Below are 20,934 nucleotides of genomic sequence, written 5' to 3'. Positions count from 1 at the left end.
AGAGCCCTTTGCTCCGTCCAATCCATACAAATGAATGACTCCATATGAATGAATGGATGGCTCCCGCCTGGTTTTGTCTCCATTAAATTGTATGCTGCAAAATGGCAGGGACCATATCCCTACTATCCACTGCCACACCAGGGACAAAATAGATGGTGCTAAGGGCCTGGAGGGTGGACTAATCCTGAGACACCCTGTGCAAGCGGTGACCTTGACTGCCGGCACAGACTCTCCCTTCCTATCTTCTTGCTGCTCAGTAACAGGTCTCAGTCGTCCTGCTGTTTCGTGGCCGTGCTCACTTACTTGTATTTCAACATGGTCAGTCCTTTCTTCTAAGTGCACTTGTATTTAACCTTTGTTTCCAAGTACTGAATGCAAAGAACCAAAGGAATCCTGGAAGCTCAGCTTACCTCCCCTTAAACACAATTCCAGCCGGCGCCACCGCTCACTAGGCTAATCCTCCGCCTTGCAGCGCTGGCACTCCGGGTTCTAGTCCCGGTCGGGGCGCCGGATTCTGTCCCAGTTGCCCCTCTTCCAGGCCAGCTCTCTGCTGTGGCCCGGGAGTGCAGTGGAGGATGGCCCAAGTTCTTGGGCCCTGCACCCCATAGGAGACCAGGAGAAGCACCTGGCTCCTGCCTTCGGATCAGCGCGGTGCACCGGTGGCCGTTGGAGGGTGAACCAACGGCAAAGGAAGACCTTTCTCTCTGTCTCTCTCACTGTCCACTCTGCCTGTAAAAAAAAAAAAAACCACAATTCCAGAGACTCAGCAGAAAGTCAGGCGACGTGTTGACAAGGAACAGCCATTCACCTTCCAGAAAGGGCTCCAAACTGGAACTGCTGTGTCTGTGGCAGCTGAAAAGCCACCCTCGAGACTGCCGGAAGTGCTGCAGCTAGCAGGTCAGTGCAGCAGCCACGTGGCTCTGTAGACACAACAGGGAAAGAGCAAAGCCCAAGAGGAAATGCAACACGGTGCAGCAACTCAGGTAGGCAAGAGCCTCTTCCTCTCACTCAAAATCAACAGCAGCTTCATTGATCCTATTCTGAAATCCTTATCAAGCAGAGCCTCCAATTTGAACTTCATCTTTTATTTTCATTGTTCATATAGCCTCAAAGTGAAAACAGTGCTTTCTATTATCACGTTTCCTTCTGTAAAAGGAAGTGAAACTATCAGAAAGTACCATCAACCAAATAACCAGAAGACAGTTCAACAGCTTCCACTCTCAATTGACAGGGGACATATCGTGCTAACAACTGATACCGTCATCTTTCCTGCTGTCCATAAATCACTCCAAGGCAAAGCCCCTGCGCAGGAACACATCGGACAAGTGTCAGTTCTAGTCCCAGACACAACAGCTGGGAGAGTCTGAGTACTCACCATCTTTAACTAATGTCTTCATCTGCAAAATTAAAATAAAATCAGCACATATGCATAGCATCACTGAAATGAATAAATGAAGCATAAGTAAAATCCTAGTAACTCTGCTTGGTATTTTTGTTTACTTAAACACAATAGGCACACTTCGTCACAATATCACTTAATCTCATAAGAAAAACTAGACGGAAAATACGATTAATCCTCCATTTAACAGATGATGAAACTGAGACATATCATAGCCAAGTAACTTGCCAAAATTCACATGGTTAAATTCATAGTGGAAGAAGATTTGAATCCAATGGAGCCCATTCCAGAGTCCTCGCTGTAAGCACTAAGCTATGTGTATTAACTCATTTTCTGTTGCTATACCACACCACAGCTTCTATAGAGAAGAGATTTATCTAGCTCACAGTTTTGGAGACTGAAGGTCCAAACAGCATGATTCTGTCCCAAAGTCACATCACACCATGGGGGATGGCACCACGCATCACAGCAGGAGCTCATGCAAGTGGGAGAGGTCACATGGCAAGACAGGAAGCCAGAGCACAAGAGGGCCAGACTCACTCTTCTACAACACCCCTTCCGGGGCACCACCCAGGATCCCAACAAGAACATCCGTTTCTTCCAAGGACAGCGCCTCCAGTGACCCAGGCACCTGTGCTCGGCTCTGCCTCTTATGGGTCCCCCCAACTTTCTAGTCACCAGATGGGGGACCTCGCTTCCAAACATTGACACTCCAGGGACAAACCACACCCACAGCACCATGCTTCCTCTTCAGTAGGAAACACACAGCCAACAACACTATCTACCATAGTATTATATTTATTTTTCTTCTACTTCTTCAAGACACTATGTACTAAGTGCATAGCACATGATGAATATTCAGCATTTCTTGAAGAGGTACTAATAAGAAAGGCTTATAGGGATAGGCACAGGGAGATACACACACACACACACACACACACATATATATATATAATAAAATTTATTTGAAAGGCAAAAGTATAGAGACAGAGGGAGAAAGAGAGAGAGAAAGATCTTCCATGTGCTGGGTCACTCCCCAAATGGCTGCAATGGCCAGGGCTGGGCCAGGCATGATTATCCCAGGAGTCCAGAGCTCCATCCAGGTCTTTCACAGGAGTGGGAAGAACTCAAGTACTTGGACCACCCCCCTCTGCTTTCCCGGGCCATTAGCAGGGAGCTGGATCAGAAGTGGCAGCATGGACCCCAGGGTTATATTTCTTTAATCTCGAAGTTGTATTTCATTATGTAACTGTAAATTTGAATTACCTTTAACATTACAAAAAAGTAATCTTTTCTGGAACTTCATGTAAAATGTTTCATATAAACACGTCATTATTTAGGGGCAGATATTTGATATAGCAATTGGCAAGCTGCAAGGGATGCCTGTATCTCATACTGGAGTGCCTGGGTTCAAGTCCCGACTCCACTCCCAATCCCAGCTCGCTGCTAGTGCTCACAATGGCAGGCAGCAGGTGATGACTCAAGCAGCTAGGACCCTGTCAGTCACTCAAGTGGAGACCTGGACTGAGCTTCTTGCTCCTTGCTTTGACGCCACCCAGCTCCAGACGTTGTAAGCATTTGGGGATAGAACTAGCAGATGGAAGCTCTCCATCTCCTTATCTAGCCAGCTAGCTAGCTGTCGCCAGGTCTCTGTATCTCTGTCCCTGTCTTCCAAATAAATAAAATGAATAAATTTTACATGAAATTAGTAGAAGATTTTATTTGGGGAGTGGTGCATTTGGCACAGTAGCTGAGACACTGCTTGGGGTACCCATATCATCATCCTCCCAGAGCAGCCCAAGTTTGAGTCCTGGCTCCATTCCTTACTTTAGCTCCCTACCAATGCTGACCCTGGGAAGCAGCATGATGGCCCCAGTTCCTGTCATCCTCATGGGAGTCCTGGCTCCAGTCTGTCCTCGCCTGACCACTGCCAACTGAAGGCGTATGAGGAGTGAACCACCAGATGTTAGCACTCTCCTTCTCTTCCTCTCTCCCAATCTCTTTCTCCCTATACCCCTTTCTCTTTCTTAAGTAACAAAATTAGGTAATTAAGTCTTTCCTTCACATGGTAGAACACTGACATGCTAAAATGAAAAGTAGTTTAAGATGAAGAAGTTCATGTATGAAACATGTATGATAAGGAACTAGATGAGGAGGACAAATCTCTGAGAGGGCTTGGGAAAAATAATACAGAACACGGGGTTGCATACCTGTTCTTACTGGAGCACACTCTTCATTCCATGGGACCCTACTCTTGGCAAGTTTACTATTACAATATAGTTCTGTTTATTCTATTGGTTATACTCAAAAATAATCAATGAAATGGGAACATCACAGAACAGTACTAATCACTACATTCATCAAGCCTAAAACATATATTTACATATGAATGTACACAAATTTTAAAATCTAAGGTAATTGAAATAGAGAGGAAAAAAGATCATTTGTCAACTTTATAAACTGCACGGTGTTCTAAGTGGATGAACTGTGGGGCTTCCAACACACTGTATTTCTCCATTACACAGAAAACACAAGATAAGAGATATGGAGCAGACATGTGTTACGGAACACTTTACTCATCCTGAAATTATTTCCCATGAAAAGACCATTGGGAAATAATTTCATCAGACTTAGAATTTTTTAAATCTAGATTAGATGCCCAAAAACATTCCAAAATCATTAGTAAACTAAAATTTGTATCCAATAAAAATCCTAAGACTGATACTAGTTTCAGTCAGAAAAAAATACCGTAAGGAAGCAAGTAACCATAGGACAGTAACAATGTCATTTACAAAAAAATAAGATTTGAAACTCCATAATTAACCTAAGATTAACTGAATTAATCCAAAGGTATTACAAAGTTTTATGTACACGGAACCTTAGAGACGTTCTGGTTAACTGTAGATAGAAATAACAGAGGCACTTGTAATCTACCAAAAAACTGAAGAATAAATTTATTTTTGAATTCTTTTCTTAGTAAGGAAATAAAGAAAGCAATATGTAAGAACAAGAAAACAGTTATACATTTCTGTATTCTACTCATTAATTCATTATTTCTTTTTTTTTCTATTCACTTCTTTTTTTTTTTTATCTTTTATTTAATGAATTCATTATTTCTTGAGCTCTCACTACAGTGCCAGACTTGGGGCTAACCACTAGCTCTTCAGGAAATGGGTAAAAAACAGGCCCCAGTTTTACAAGTACATGATGACACTCCAAGGTGGCAGTGAATGGAAACCGGGACACCTGCCAGAGGAGCACAGAAGCAAACTGTCCTTAAGCAGTTTCAGAAATCTTACCAACGGGAGCACCATAATACCACCAGCTTCTCTCCAGCACAGAAAGAAGGATCCAACAACCTGCTCAACGCAGAAATTCAGAATGACAGTGTCTTGTCTCCAAGGTGATAAACAGAATCATCCCAGGACACAGATTACCCCAAAAAAGTATTCCTTGAATGATACAAAGATGTTGCTTAAAAAATAAATGTTGGGGCCGGCGCTGTGGCACAGCAGTTTAGTTAAAGCCCTGGCCTGAAGCGCCGGCATCCCACATGGGCTGCCCGGCTGCTCCTCTTCTGATCCAGCTCTCTGCTATGGCCTGGGAAAGCAGTGGAAGATGGCCCAAGTCCTTGGCCCCTGCACCTGTGTGGGTGACCTGGAAGAAGCTCCTGGCTCCTGGCTTCAGATCAGCACAGCATCAGCCGTTGCAGCCATCTGGGGAGTGAACCAGTGGATGGAAGACATCTCTCTCTGTCTCTGTCTCTCTCTCTCTCTCTCTGTAACTCTGCCTTTCAAATAAATAAAATAAATCTTCTTTTTTTAAAGAAAGAAATGTTTTTTTTTCCTTGATGGTGAAATCATGTTCCCAAGAACTGGTACTGTTGATTGATCACTTACTATCTATCAGGTACATGAAGGAGCATCAAAAGTTCATGGAAAATTTGCATTACCGTTTACTTCCATCTATGCAGGAACTACTTAAAGCTGTCCCTTGTAAATTCATCACATGTAGCAACTCTGGATTCTGCCCAAGCACACAGAGTGCAGAGGAGGCTGCCTTTGTAGACCATGGCGTTCTGCCTCCCTGAAGCTTCTGACCACTGTGCAAGGCAAGAAGGGCTCCAGGCTGAGGGCATGTGCTGTCCCTGGTGACTTCTCTATGTCACTCAAGCACTAAACGACGCTCCTCTGCACACAGACCCAACGGCCGCCTCTCATCCCAAGGCTTACAGAGACTGGAAGCTGAAGCTCCCTTCCCCAGGGAATTATCAAGTGTTTCTGTTGAGAGCCAGGTCCTCTGAAGAAGATTAAAATGGGGAGCAATCCTGGGAGAACGCAAGCTACCTTCCCCAAAACTCTTCAGAACTGGGATTTTCATGAGTTTCTACAAGTATGGGGAACCCAGTCTTCCTGTCCTTGGTGCACAGCAGGGCAATACCTAAAGGATGGCTTTGGAGTATGGACTTCAAGCACTGTCACCTGAGAATGGTGACAGGATGACTGGGATGAGGTGTGTTCTCTCTCGGGAAGACCGGATTACTCTGGGAGGCATTTCAGTATCTGTCAAGGTGGAAGGCCAGGACCCACGACAACAACACTTAACAGAAGGCTGGACAGCAATGGCGGCCCTTGCCAAGACTTCAAGTGGGTCCCACTCCTAACTTGCATGCAAATCAAAATGCCTGGAATTCCTATAGGACCTGACAAAAGGGAGATCACCCACACTCCTCCCATCTGGTCCAGGGAGTAGGGGTGCAGAGTCAAAATTCTTTGATGTAGAAAACTCACACAAGGTGAGGTTTCACAGCCCTGAGCATAAACATGGAGAGGACTCACACCAAAATACTGTGTTGACTTTTAGAGTAAAAGCCCCATGGGGCTACAAAGACATACAAGGGTACCACAAAAAGTTCATGGAAAACACATATTAAAAAACTAGGGGCCGGTGCTGTGGCGTAGCAGGTAAAGCCACTGCCTGTCATGCTGACGTCCCATATGGGCACCGCGGTTCAAGTCCTGGCTGCTCCGCTTCCAATCCAGCTCTCTTCTATGGCCTAGGAAAGCAGAAGATGGCCCGAGTCCTTGGGCCCCTGCACCTGTGTGGGAGACCGGGAAGAAGCTCCTGGCTTCAGATCAGCGCAGCTCCAGCTGTTGCAGCCAATTGGAGAGTGAACCAGCAGATGGAAGACCTATATCTCTCTCTCTCTCTCTCTCTCTCTCTCTCTCTCTGCCTCTCCTTCTCTCTGTGTGTAACGCTTTCAAATAAATAAATCTTTAAAAACATAAACAAAAACTATGCATGGATTTCAAAACTTCTGCACCAAAATAAACTTGTCTTTTAATTCTATTTTTCATGAAATTGTGAAGTATCTACATATAAAGCTACACAGCAAAAATCAAATATTTCTTGCAAACGTTAGTATTCAGCTACTATTTTTTTATTTATTTATTTTTTATTTAGTAAATATAAATTTTCAAAGTACAGTTTAATGGATTACAATGGCTCCCCCCCCATAGTTTCCCTCCCACTCACACCCCTCCCATCTCCTGCTCCCTCTCCCATTCCATTCACATCAAGATTCATTTTCAATTATCTTTATATACAGAAGATCAATTCAGTATATATTAAGTAAAGATTTCATCAGTTTGCACCCACACAGAAACACAAAGTGTAAAATACTGTTTCATTACTAGTTATAGCATTACTTCACATTGGACAACATACTAAGGACAGAGATCCTACATGAGGAGTAAGTGCACAGTGACTCCTATTGTTGACTTAACAATTTGACACTCTTGTTTATGGTGTCAGTAATCTCCCTAGGCTCTAGTCATGAGTTGCCAAGGCTATGGAAGCCTTTTGAATTCGCCGACTTTGATCTTATTCTGACAGGGTCATAGTCAAAGTGGAAATTCTCTGCTCCCTTCAGAGAAAGGTACCTCCTTCTTTGATGGACCCGTTCTTTCCACTGGGATCTCACTCTCAGAGATCTTCCATTTAGGTCTGCTTTTTTTTTTTTTTTTCCAGAGTGTCTTGGCTTTCCATGCCTAAAATACTCTCATGGGCTCTTCAGCCATATCCGAATGCCTTAAGGGCTGATTCTGAGGCCAGAGTGCTATTTAGGACATCTGCCACTCTGTGAGTCTACTGTGTATCCCGCTTCCCATGATGGATCGTTCTCTCCCTTTTTGATTCTATCAGCTAGTATTAGCAGACACTAGACTTATTTGTGTGATCCCTTTGACTCTTAGACCTAACAGTGTGATCAACTGTGAACTGCAACTGATCACTTGGACTAGTGAGATGGCATTGGTACATGCCACCTTGATGGGATTGTATTGGGATCCCCTGGCATGATTCTAACTCCACCATTTGGGGCAAGTCCAATTGAGCATGTCCCAAATTGTACATCTCCTCCCTCTCTTATTCCCACTCTTATATTTAACAGATAAAGGGTTGATAACCAGAATCTACAGAGAAATCAAGAAACTCCACAACATCAGAACAAACAACCCACTTAAGAGATGGGCCAAGGACTTCAATAGACATTTTTCAAAAGAGGAAATCCAAATGGCCAACAGGCACATGAAAAAATGTTCAAGATCACTAGCAATCAGGGAAATGCAAATCAAAACCACAGTGAGGTTTCACCTCACCCCGGTTAGAATGGCTCACATTCAGAAATCCACCAACATCAGATGCTGGTGAGGATGTGGGGAAAAAGGGACACTAACCCACTGTTGGTGGGAATGTAAACTGGTTAAGCCACTATGGAAGTCAGTCTGGAGATTCCTCAGAAACCTGAATATAACCCTACCATTCAACCCAGCCATACCACTCCTTGGAATTTACCCAAAGGAAATTAAATTGGCAAACAAAAAAGCTATTTGCACATTAATGTTTATTGCAGCTCAATTCACAATAGCTAAGACCTGGAACCAACCTAAATGCCCATCAACAGTAGACTGCATAAAGAAATTATGGGACATGTACTCTATAGAATATTATACAACAGTCAAAAACAATGAAATCCAGTCATTTGCAACAAGATGGAGGAATCTGGAAAACATCATGTTGAGTGAATTAAGCCTGTCCCAAAGGGACAAATATCATATGTTCTTCCTGATCGGCGACAACTAACTGAGCACCAAAGGGGATACCTGTTGAAGTGAAATGGGCACTATGAGAAACAGTGACTTGATCAGCTCTTGTCCTGACTGTTGATATACAATGTAATACTTTATCCATTTTAGTATTTTCTCTTTGCTTTGTTCTAGTACTATTGGTTGAACTCTGTGATTAACACACAATTATTCTTAGGTGTTCAAATTTTAACTGAAAAGTATTCAGTTACTATTTTAAATATGGACATGCAGCCAAAGCCGACTTGTAATGGAACCTGTAGTCATCTTACGTTCAACACACACCCCTCACGTCCCAAAGCCCACATCAGAGTGCACAGCTCCCTGGAACTGAAGCTACATGTGTTCCTTCTCTCCACAAGGCTCTGAGGTGGTAAAACCCCATTTCTTCAGGAACTCCCACAAGAAGGCACATGGCCTAAAATGCTGTAAAAGTGTCCAGGGAGGGGCTGTGTCGCAGCAGTCAACAGACCACTTGGGTTCAAGTCCTGGCTCCGCTTCTGCTTCCAGCTTCCTGCTAGGGCACACCTGGGAGGCAACAGGTGATGGCTCAAGTACTTGGGTCCCTGCCACCTACTCAGGCAACTCAGACTGAGTTCTGGGTTCCTGGCTTTGGCCAGGTCTAGCTCCAGCTGTTGCAAGCATTTGGAAGTGAAGTGAGCCAGCAGATGGAAGATCTCTGTCTCTCTCTTTTTCCCTCTCTGCCTTTCAAATAAATATACTAAAAATAAAAAAATAAAAATAAAAAGTGTTTCACTCCGTTTGAATCACCCTGGTTTTGTACTTACATTCTCTGCCAACATGTGAAAGGGGATGTTTTTAACAGCAATACAGAGTAACCTGAACTTCCTGCCGGCCACGTGCCTCTGTTACCTCACAGACCCGTCACTTCTCACCCACAGCTCTTGCAGTGAAGAATGAAATAGTATGCCACAAGTTGCAGTGATTAAAAGCAAAGTTAAGAGTTACATGGAGTCACACACTCCATGTACCAAATATCATCTAATCACAAGTTAAGCTGGGGGGAGCATTAAGCTATATTAAAATACTTACAGAAGATATCTTCATGTACATGAGGAAAACAGCTATCTGTGGAACATGTGTGTATATGGATCAGTCCATACACTTGAGCATTTAACTTTACCTAAGCACTGTGGTCTTTGAACAATAAAACATACATGTTCTTTTTCCATTGCTGGAAGTCTAGTATGATCATGGTTCTAGTATAAAAGAATTTCAGGGACCAGCATAGTTAAGCTAGTTAAGCTGCCGTTTGCAAAACCAGCACCCCATATCAGAGCACTCTGTTCCAGCTCTCTGCTAACGTGCCTAGGAAAGCACTGGATGATGGCTCTTTGGGCCCCTGCCACCCACATGACAGATGCAGATGGAGTTCCAGGCTCCTGACTTCAGCCCGGACCAGCTCCAGCCACTGGAGACATCCGAGGAGTGAACCAGTAGCTGGAAGAAGATCTCTCCGTTTCTGTATCTCTATCACTCTGCCTTTCAAAACAGAAAATAAATCCTTTTTTAAAAAAAGAATTTCAGAATTATAAAATGTAATTGTAGTTCAGATCTAAAATGTTTTATTTCTATCACACTCCTAATGATCATGGGGTGAGTCATTAATCACATATATTTATTAGAATTTTAAAAATAACAAGTGTTAAGGATTTTACAGTGATCTCATTTTAAAAAGTAAAATCAGAAAAATTGAAACATTTAAAGTATTTTCTCTGCTCACAAGCCCTGTGGACCTCAGGGAAGCAAACAGAAACCCAGACATTGCCTGGACCCACATGTGCCTGAACCCAGCAGCGGTCCACAATGAGCGAGGCCTGCAAGGCTTGCAGGTTACAGATACAGAGTGCTCCCCTACACCTACTGAGCCGAATCTGCATTTGAATATCTAAAAAAAACCAGATCTGGGCCGGCTCTGTGGCTCACTAGGCTAATCCTCCACCTTGCAGCGCCGGCACACCGGGTTCTAGTCCTGGTCGGGGAGCCGGATTCTGTCCCGGTTGCCCCTCTTCCAGGCCAGCTCTCTGCTGTGGCCAGGGAGTGCAGTGGAGGATGGCCCAGGTGCTTGGGCCCTGCACCCCATGGGAGACCAGGAGAAGCACCTGGCTCCTGGCTTCGGATTAGTGCGATGCGCCAGCCGCAGCAGCCATTGGAGGGTGAACCAACGGCAAAAGGAAGACCTTTCTCTCTATCTCTCTCCCTCACACTATCCACTCTGCCTGTCAAAAAAAAAAAAAAAACAGATCCACCCACAATCCTACAACTACCCTCAGAAGCACTAACATGCACCATGATAATTCTACAAGGATGAAGAGTCCAGTGTCCTATGAAGGCACCAAAAAAGAAACCTCAGTACATAGCCACAGTTAGGTATGAAAGATCTCCAACGCCTGTATACATTTTTTAAAAAGATTTTATTTATTTATTTGACAGGTAGAGTTTTAGACAGTGAGAGAGACAGACAGAGAATAAGGTCTTCCTCCTGTTGGTTCACTCCCCAAATGGCCACAAGGGCTGGAGCTGCGCCAGTCCGAAGCCAGGAGCCAGGTGCTTCTTCCTGGTCTCCCATGTAGGTGCAGGGGCCTTAGGACTTGGGCCATCCTCTACTGCTTTCCCAGGCCACAGCAGAGAGCTGGACTGGAAGAGGAGCAGCCAGGACTGGAACCAGTGACCATATGGGATGCTGGCGCCACAGGCGGAGGATTAACCTACTGCACCATAGCGCCAGCCCTAACATTTGTATACATTTTATCATTTAAAGATCTCTTTACCAACATTCTTTACCAGATTTCATCTTTGAAAATGAAGCATGGTGGAAATGGCACTGTGGTGCAGTGGGTTAACGCCCTGGCCTGCTGCGCCGGTATCCCATATGAGTGCCGGTTCGAGTCCTGGCTGCTCCTCTTCCGATACAGCTCTCTGCTGTGGCCTGGGAAGGCGGTAGAGGATGGTCCAAGTCTTTGGGCCCCTGCACCCACGTGGGAGACCTGGAGGAGGCTCCTGGCTCCTGGCTCCGGATCAGCACAACTCCGGCCGTGTGGCCATCTGGGGAGTGAACCAGCGGATGGAAGACCTCTCTGTCTCTACCTCTCTCTGTAACTCTCTGACTTTCAAATAAATAAAATAAATCATTATAAAAAAAATAAAATGAAGCATGGCTCTGTCAGTTCTGAATTATGATACCAGCTGCCATCATCACACACGATGGGTGTTTTACTGACACTCTATCAAAGGAGCAGAAATCCAGTGAGGCCGCCATGGCGTCGTGTGAGCTGCTTCCTTTGGTTATAAAGTGAGATTTGTGGCCAGAGTTGTGGGACTCCTGTCACTGAGGCATAAGGAACACTCCACCCTGACAAGTCAGTGTCGTGGAGGCCATCCTCAAACACAGTTCTTGTGTTAGAAGTGGAAAGGGACAACGGAGGACACACAGTTCAACATCCATGCTTCCAATGCTTAGCACCAGACATAAAGTGGATCCATTCTCCCTCCCTCCCTCCCTCGCTCTCTCTCTCTCTCTCTCTCTCCACTCACTCTGCCTTTCAAGTCAATAAAGTAAAATGGGGACAGTGTTGTGATGCAGCCAATCAAACTGCCACGTGTGATGCCAGCATCCCCATCAGAGTGCCAGTTTGAGTCCCACTGCTTTGCTTCCAATCCAGCTCCCTGCTAACATGCCTGGGAAAGCAGCAGAAGACGGCCCAAGTACTTGGGTCCCTGCCACCCAAGTGGAGGACCCAGATGGAGTTCTGGGCTCCAGGTTTCACCCTGACCAACCCCTAGCCATTGGGAGGTAATAAAGCAGATGGAAGTCTCTCTGTCTCCCCCTCTCTCTGTCATTCTGCTTTCCAAATAAATATTTTTTAAAAGAAGCAACTAAAGGGGCTGGCACTGGGGTGTAGCAGGTTAAGCCGCTGTCTGCAGTGCCAGATCCCATATGGGCACTGATTTGAGTCCTGGTTGCTCCACTTCCAATTCATCTCCTGCTAATGCACCTGGGAAAGCAGCAGCAGATGGCCCAAGTGCTCAGGCTCCTGCCATTCACATAGGAGACCCAGATGAAGCTCCTGGCTCCTGGCTTCTACCGGACCCAGCCCTGACTGTTGCAGCCATTTGGAGACTGAGCCAGGGGATGAAAAATCCCTTTCTCCCTCTCTCTCTCTCTGTAACTCTATCTTTCAAATAAACAAATCTTTAAAGGAGAGAGAGAGAGAGAGAGAGAGAGAAGTTGCCACGCCACCTGTTATATGTCACATCTATGAGGACTTCCTGTAACTTTACAAGTGGGCATTCTATGAATATCATCAAATTAATGCAAGCAGCTAAAGAGTGCAGCACTGACCCTGACTCTCCTCATGTGAACCACCAGCATAAGAAAGTGCAGCAAGGTCGGCCTGGGGCCCCGAGTACAGACGACACACTGAGTGGCACCGAGCTCAGGTGCACACCTAGGAAAGACTGGCAGCCACCTCGTCTTACTGGGCCACAGCCCTCGGCGAACACCTGGTGAGACTTGGTGAATAAAACGTCAGCTCTAACCTCGAAAGACATCCACGGGGTCCCACTGATTTCAACAACACGGAAGGCCATTTCTAAATGTTACTGGCCAGGATAGGAGGATTTATCAAGGGTAAACATTAAAAGCAAGTTTAACCCTAGCACTATCTTAAAAAAAAAAAAAAAAAAAAAAACCTGACCCTATCCTTTCCCAGGAATTAGCTGCTTGACTTGTGTGGCTCCTTGGGAAAGTCCCCACTGTGCTCTTGTTTACCGTTACAGACATTTGTAAATAAATGCACATACTAGCCTGCTCTTCACAGATCCTGCAACACTTTCTATAGGCTTAGTAGCTCTTTAAAGAACGGTTATAGACAAATATCCCAAACTGGGCTTACTGGGTAACTACTGACTGTTACTAACACTAAACTGCGCAGCTCAAATTCACCAAGCAATAGCATCAAGTCTCCTCTCAGGACACTGACGGCCAAAGCCTCGGTCCTTCCTCGTTAGAGCTCCCTGTAACTTCTCAGAAGCAACGTGGCTGTCACCGGCAAGTCCTCACCCAGTTAGACGAGCCTTGCCACTAATCTCTTCTCCAAAACTCCCCTTCGCTTCTTGCTGGCTGCCTGCAAGAACTCACACAGCTGATGTAACAGACTGGCAACAGCTTCCTTCACTCCAGAATGGCATGCAATGACCCAATTAAACAAGAGTAAATCACAAATTCTGCACAAACTACTTTAGCAGAGCGGCGTTACAGGCCCGTTCCCCTGCCGCGGTCAGCAGCCAGCCCGCAGCGGCTCTTGGTTCTACGGATGCTTCGTTAGAAAGAGAGCTCAGAGGTCTAACACGCCGGTGTTGTGCCCCGTTCTGCGTGACGAATGGCTCTCTCGGGCTCGGTTTTCCAGCATCCTGCCAGTGTTGACTCAGGTTGGAGATGGTCCTTGCAGCTCGTGCTCTGCCCTGCGCTACTTGTGATACATCACCAGAAGCCCCCAGCGAAAGCTGCTAGAGAATCTGATTCACCCCCATGGAAAGAGACCCTCGGAGCACCTTGCACCTGCCCTGAGGCTCATCTCCAGCGTCACACCCCTGGTCTCTGGGACAGAAAAGAGCCGCCGCTGCTTTGTCTAAGAGATAACAACCACCCTGGCAAAGGCAAATTAGGCCTGTCTTTTGCAAGCCTGATGAGCTGCTGGCACGGTGGTAGCAGAATGAACAAGGGCGCTTCTAACATGCCACTTTTCAGCAGTAGGGTCTGTGTCTTTTCTGTAAGTTCAAGGGGACACTACTCCTAATACAGGATTTCAGATGTGCCGCTCTTTCAAAGGGGCCTTCATCCAGTGAGCTCGTATGTACAATGAAGACAATGCAAGGCATCCTAAAACCGAAAATGAGAGTAACCTAGGAAAAGGATCGGCAAACGAGGGGTCAGATCCGAGACAAAGCTCAGAATACAAAGCTTTGATCCGGACGCCCCCAAGGCAACTGCCAGTGCACCCTTCTCTCTCTCTCATGAAAGCCACTGTTCATCCAAACGCATGCCACTAGATGCCACCTCTCATTTCTCCCCTCACCTGTGCTATTCCCCACCTTCCTGGACACTGCAGTCCTGGATGGCTTGGGCAGACCTCACCTTCTCTCTTGAATGTCTCCCTGTCTGTGGGCCTTTCATTGCCATTTCAACAAGCTCAAGTCCCTCCTATTCTCTGGAAACAAAATAAAAATATTCTGTACACCCCTCCCCCTAAATATATTAAACACACTACAGCCAAAATATTTTTAAATTAAAAAAATCAGTCACACCACCTGCTGGCTAGATGCTGCCAATCGGGTCTCAGTGCTAGACCTTGTCCTACTGGGGCCTGTCACCCTGTTATGTCCCAAGCCTGCACCTGGGCTGTGTCTTCACCAGCAATACTGGGCTGGTTACTTCCTACAAGTTCTCTGCCCTTCCTCCACCTCTGAATGGACCCTTTCCACTGCCTGGGAAGTCTTGCTCTCATTACAGCAGGGAAACCTCCCTGAGTCCCTGACCGATCAATGACAATCTTGTTCTTCCTCCAAACCTTGTTCTGAAAGTTGAATTGCCTGTTTCCATATTTTGGCCATAGTCTAAAGGTTCACCAAATTCATCACCATAATCTTTGGACTTCCACATACATGAATCCCAGCCAGCTGAATAAGATGAACAAGGAATACTTGTTTTAAAGCATGAAGAACACTGTCGACAAGTCAAGTCAACAGTATGCTCTGCCGGTGCCGTGGCTCACTTGGCTAATCCTCTGCCTACGGTGCCGGCACCACGGGTTCTAGTCCCGGTCGGGGCACCAGATTCTGTCCTGGTTGCCCCTCTTCCAGGCCAGCTCTCTGCTGTGGCCCAGGAGTGCAGTGGAGGATGGCCCAAGTGCTTGGGCCCTGCACCCACACGGGAGACCAGGAGGAAGCACCTGGGTCCTGGCTTTGGATTGGCGCAGCGCGCCAGCCATAGCGGCCATTGTGAGGTGAATCAACGGAAGGAAGACCTTTTTCTCTGTCTCTCTCTCACTAACTCTGCCTGTCAAAAAAGAAAAAAAGGATTCTCAGGCTGGGGTTCACAGCATCTCGGCTGCCAGTCGTAGACAAGTTTCTATAGCTGTGTCCCGCATCATCTACACATTCCGAGGCATGAGAACAAGAGAAACTGCAGCTTTTTAATCCTGTATGTACCACAGCTTCCAGCTTGCTGAGCTCTGGACTCAGCACTCTTCCCAAAATAGAACTAAACAGAATCTCCTTGAACTGCAAAGATCTACACGTCACAGGAGAGTCATCAGACGTGACTACAAGTGTGCGCAGCTCACGTACGGCCAGGGTAAAACGCCGTGCTGACAGAAAGCTGCATCAGAACACTGCGCAGAGAGCCATCACTCAAAGATCTACACAAAGGCAACCACAGCTGAGGAGGGCACAGCTCCTGGCTGTCCGGGAACTCAAGCCCCTGAAGCAAACGGCAAAGCAAGTAGGCACTTACGCATGTCACCGAAGGCCCCCTTTGTCACTTTGGTGGCACGTAACACCACTACCGTGAACTTGTGGGAATACTGGTGCTCCACCTGCAAACAAATGACAGTCGATTTAAAACAAGCTCTGGCTTCCTTCGGAATAACTTAAAAAGTTGTCGTTGAAAATCCGCAGCACACAGACCAGAAACATGCTTTGATCCTATGGCTGGCCCCTCTTTTGCTTTCCCTTCTCTCCCACCAGGGAGTCATGGAGAAGTCCGGATCCCACTTCAAACTGTCAGGACAGCTCGACTGTTGGCCCTTCTGTGCTGTCAGGCTTGCCCAGGGCTTGGGAACAGATGGAAAGGAGCACCACAGGCATCCCAGGAGCACAATCAGGCTTTGTGCTGGGGTGCCTGGCTCAGGGCAAGACGGCCTCATTTAGGTTTGTTTGTCTTTGTTGTTGCTGTTGAATGGAATCCATTATAAACCATGAGTAGCGATGTTACAAGTCTCTGTTGGCCCAATAGGTGCATGCCATAATAAATATTAACAGGTAGAAGGCTTTTTTAAACACCCCACCTAAGTGGAAATTAGTTATCAGACAACCTTACTCACTGAAACAGAAAGGGGAAGCCAGAACTCACAGTTCTCAGAGCAACTGGAGAGGTGGCGAAGTCCTGAAGGCGCAAGTGTTTTCTGTGTTAATCTTGGGGAAGCCTGCCTCACCGAATTTGAAGAGGCTGCTTAACTGGTTAAAAAGTCCATAACTGATTCTAAAAGTGACTAACATACTTGCAACAGTGAGAAGAAATTCAGCAAGTGTAGAAAGCAAAGACCAACTCATGAGCACCAGGTCGCGGGACATCAGGGCCATGCTGCACAGCTCTCAACAGCCTCTGAGGAGTTCACGACACACAGGGCGGTCAGTGTTCAGACACACAGCACAGCGCAGGTATGAGGAGGTGAAGCCACACACGAGGGACGTGACCTTGTTCAAAGAGGCAGAGAAGCCTGACAGTCTCTCAAGATGATGCTTAGTCAGCTCTATTTTCAAAGAGGAGTATCTTCAACGCCGAAAAGTTCTGATTAGCCCAGGTATTGCTCTACATACAGGGAAATATCAATTATAAAGAAAATAGAAATGTTCTAAAATGTGAGTCAAGAAAAAGTATCAAGAGACATTTGAAAGATCTGGAATGGAAGGAAAACGAAAATACAACTTATGAAAACGTGTAGGATGAAGTGAAAGAGGCACTCAGTGGGAAATGCATAGCACTGAACACACTATTACAAATGAAGAAATATCTAAAATCAATAAACTAAGCTTCTACTCCAGGAAACTAGAAACAGAAATCCAACTGAATTCAAAGTAAGCAGAATAAAAAGCGGTAAAAATTAGAGAAGAACTGAACAAAATCCAAAAATAGAGAAAATTAATGAAACCACATTTATTTGGAAAGATCAACAAAATTCATAACCCTACCCAGGCTAAGAAAAATACAGAGAGGACACAAATTAATATTAGAAATGAAAGAACAGATCTTATTACACACCTCATAGATATTAAAGGGCTAATAAAAGGAATATTATGTATGAACAACTCTATGCCTACAAATTTGATTACCAAGAAGAAATGGCCTAGTTCTTTGAAAGAGACAATTTATCAAAACTTACCAGAAGATATGGACTATCTGAATGGCCCATTACCTACTACTACTCAACAAAACACTAACAAATTGAGTCCCACAGTATATAAAGGGAATGATGAACCATGACCAAGTGGGATTTGTTCCAGCTATGTTTGAAAATCAGTTACTATAATCCATCATATTTACAGACTCAAGAAGAAAAAAAAAAAACAGCATATTACCATCTCCATAGTTGCATAAAAAGCATTTGAAAAATTAAATACACATTGATAATGAATTTTCAGCAAGCTATGAATATACAGGAAAGTTCTCAAATTGAAAAATATCACCACAAAGTCAACAGTCAATAAAACACTTAATTGAGAGACTTAGAAGACTTGGCACAAAAATCACAAAACAAAGCTACCCCCTTTCTCCTCATTCCTTTTCAACATTGAATTAGAAGCCCTAGCTGATGCAAGAACAAAAAAAAAAAATGAATAAAGTATAATAAGAAGAAATAAAACCCTTTGTTTACAGATGACAAGATTATCTATGTATAAAAACCAATAAAATTGATTTTTAAAAATTGGAACTAATAGATAAATCATATAAAAGTCAATTGTTTTCCCATATACCAGTAATAAACAACTGGAGTTTGAAATTATAGGGCCAGCGTTGTGGCATAGTGGGTTAAGCTTCTGCCTGTGACACCAGCATTCCATATGGGTGCCGATTTGAGAACTGGCTGCTGCACTTTTGATACAGCTCCCTGCTAATGCACCTGGGAAAGCAGCATAGGACAGCCCAATTTCTTGGGTCCCTGCACCCATGGGGAAGACCTGGAAGCAGCTCTGGGTTCCTGGCTTTGGCCTGGCCTAACCCCAGCTGTTGCGACCATTTGGGGAGTAAACCAACAAATGGAAGATCTCTGTCCCCTTCTCTAACTCTAACTTTCAAATAATTTTTTTAAAAAAAATCTTTTTTTTTTCTTTTTGACAGGCAGAGTGGACAGTGAGAGAGAGAGAGGCAGAGAGAAAGGTCTTCCTTTGCCTTTGGTTCACCCTCCAATGGCTGTTGCAGCCGGCGCACCGCGCTGATCCGAAGCCAGGAGCCAGGTGCTTCTCCTGGTCTCCCATGGGCCATTCTCCACTGCACTCCCGGGCCATAGCAGAGAGCTGGCCTGGAAGAGGGGCAACTGGGACAGAATCCGGCACCCCAACGGGGACTAGAACCCAGTGTGCTGGCGCCGCAGGCGGAGGATTAGCCTAGTGAGCCGCAGCGCCGGCCTAAAAAATCTTTTTTAAAAAAATTAAGGACACAACATCATTTACATTAGCATCTCCAGAAATGAAATACTTAGTTTGAATTTAGAAAAGTATATACAAGATCTATATAAGGAAAACTACAAAACTCAGGAAAGAACTCAAAGAACTAAATAAATTGAATGATATTCCATATTCACAGACAAGAAGATTCAATACAGTCAAGAATATCCTTTGAAGACCTTCCTCTCTGTCTCTCTCTCTCTCTCACTGTCCACTCTGCCTGTCAAAAAAAAAAAAAAAAAAGATTTATTTATTTGAAAGTCAGAGTTACACAGAGAGAGGAGAGGCAGACAGAGAGAGAGGCCTTCCATCTGTTGGTTCACTCCCAGATGGCTGCAATGGCCAGAGCTGCGCCGATCCGAAGCCAGGAGCAAGGAGCTTTTTCTGGGTCTCCCATGCAGGTGCAGGGGCCCAACAACTTGGGCCATCGTCCACTGCCTTCCTGGGCCATAGTAGAGAGCTGGATGAGAAGAGGAGCAGGCAGGACTAGAACCGGCATCCATTTGGGATGCTGGCGCTTCATGCCAGGGCTTTAACCCATTGTGCCACAGCACTGTGTCACCATGTCATTTGTTCTTGACTTGACCTATTTAACACTGTACCAGTCAAAATTACAGTAACCTATTTTGTAAATATGATAAACTGATTTGAATACTTACAGGGTGAGGCCAAGAATAGTGAGTGCAATGTTGAGAGACAGTAACAAAGCTGGAGATCGGACACTATCTGATTCAAGACAATATAATCTGCAGTAACCAAGCAGTGTGACATTGCTGAAAAACAGGCAAACAGACTAATGGAAGAGAAGACAGAGTCCAGAAGTGGACATACATGGTTAACTGCTCTCTGCCAAAGAAACGAGGACAGTTTTATAACGGCAAGAAACCGTTTTCTTTAAAGGGATGCTATAGCAGTTGTACGGCACATTTAAAAAAAAATGAATCCAGAGAAATGGTAAGGAGGCTTGAAATACAATGAGAAAATATCCTTGAAAACCCAATTTTAGGTTTAATTTCTTCCACTGAAGAGACTTGCTAAGTAGTAATTATTATATATAACAATGATTCCCTCCCCAATATATATAGATCTATATCCTAAAACATCTAAAAGTATATGAATTTTCAAATATTCTAGAATACTTAAACCTGCATGGATTTACAAATGCCTAAAAACTCTCCTGTAACATAAAATTGTGAGACATGCTTTTATCTATTATTTAATAGATTATTAATATTATTAATAGATTATTTAATAGATTTTTGAAATTGCTACAAATATATTCATATGTCAAGTGTTTATTAATAATAAACAGTAATAGGACTCAACAATTATGAACTCTACACTACACATACTACTAGATACCAAGTTTCATTTAATCTTTTAAACAGTGCTGTAACATTGGTATCATTATTTACATTTATAGATGATTAAAGTGAGAATCTGAGAAATTAAATTTCCAATAACTGACAGATTTTTAATAGCCAACTTTATTATAATCCAATGCCTTTACTCTTTCTACATTCTTTTACTTACATAAATAATACCAAAACCAATAACTTTAATAGTAATAAAGTTTGTTTCCACTTATTAAATATAAATGGTCATAATGTAATTTATCTGTAATATCTGTAATTGATCTGAAGACCTAGTAATTGAATTATTTCCTATAAATCCATCTAGTTCTCCTTTCTAATCTGCTTTTGCTTTCATCAGCCTCAATTCTACCCTCTTAACTATATTAAATGAAGTACTCATACTGTTCACAGAAAATATGGACAAACTGATCTCTTTCTTGATTTTTATAAGATGATTTTAGAAACACTGTGAGGTTTCAGATCACCTAAAAACTATTTTCAAAACACAAGTGTCAACATGTATACCTATCTCTTTCTAAGAGCTATAAAGATTAACAAGGGATTGTCTTTA

The 20,934-nt window shown here is 44.3% G+C and overlaps 1 protein-coding gene across 6 annotated transcripts in view; it reads right to left on the bottom strand.

Annotated features, from left to right (window-relative positions):
- PLA2G4A (phospholipase A2 group IVA) overlaps positions 1–20,934 on the bottom strand; it is a 158,663-nt gene that overhangs the window by 96,500 nt on the left and 41,229 nt on the right. For 3 of the 6 annotated variants that reach the window (XM_089311213.1, XM_089311212.1, NM_001082072.1), the window contains 1 exon segment: positions 16,079–16,160. The exons of 2 other annotated variants lie outside the window; for them this stretch is intronic. In XM_089311213.1, coding sequence (XP_089167339.1) covers positions 16,079–16,160 — 82 coding nt within the window. 6 annotated transcript variants of the gene reach the window in all.

This window comes from Oryctolagus cuniculus, chromosome 13 (genome assembly GCF_051225735.1).
Source record: "Oryctolagus cuniculus isolate XC-2025 breed Fujian yellow rabbit chromosome 13, ASM5122573v1, whole genome shotgun sequence".
Taxonomy (NCBI): domain Eukaryota; kingdom Metazoa; phylum Chordata; class Mammalia; order Lagomorpha; family Leporidae; genus Oryctolagus; species Oryctolagus cuniculus.
The sequence above is the reverse complement of the archived record's forward strand: the minus strand, read 5'-3'. Positions and strand labels throughout refer to the sequence as shown.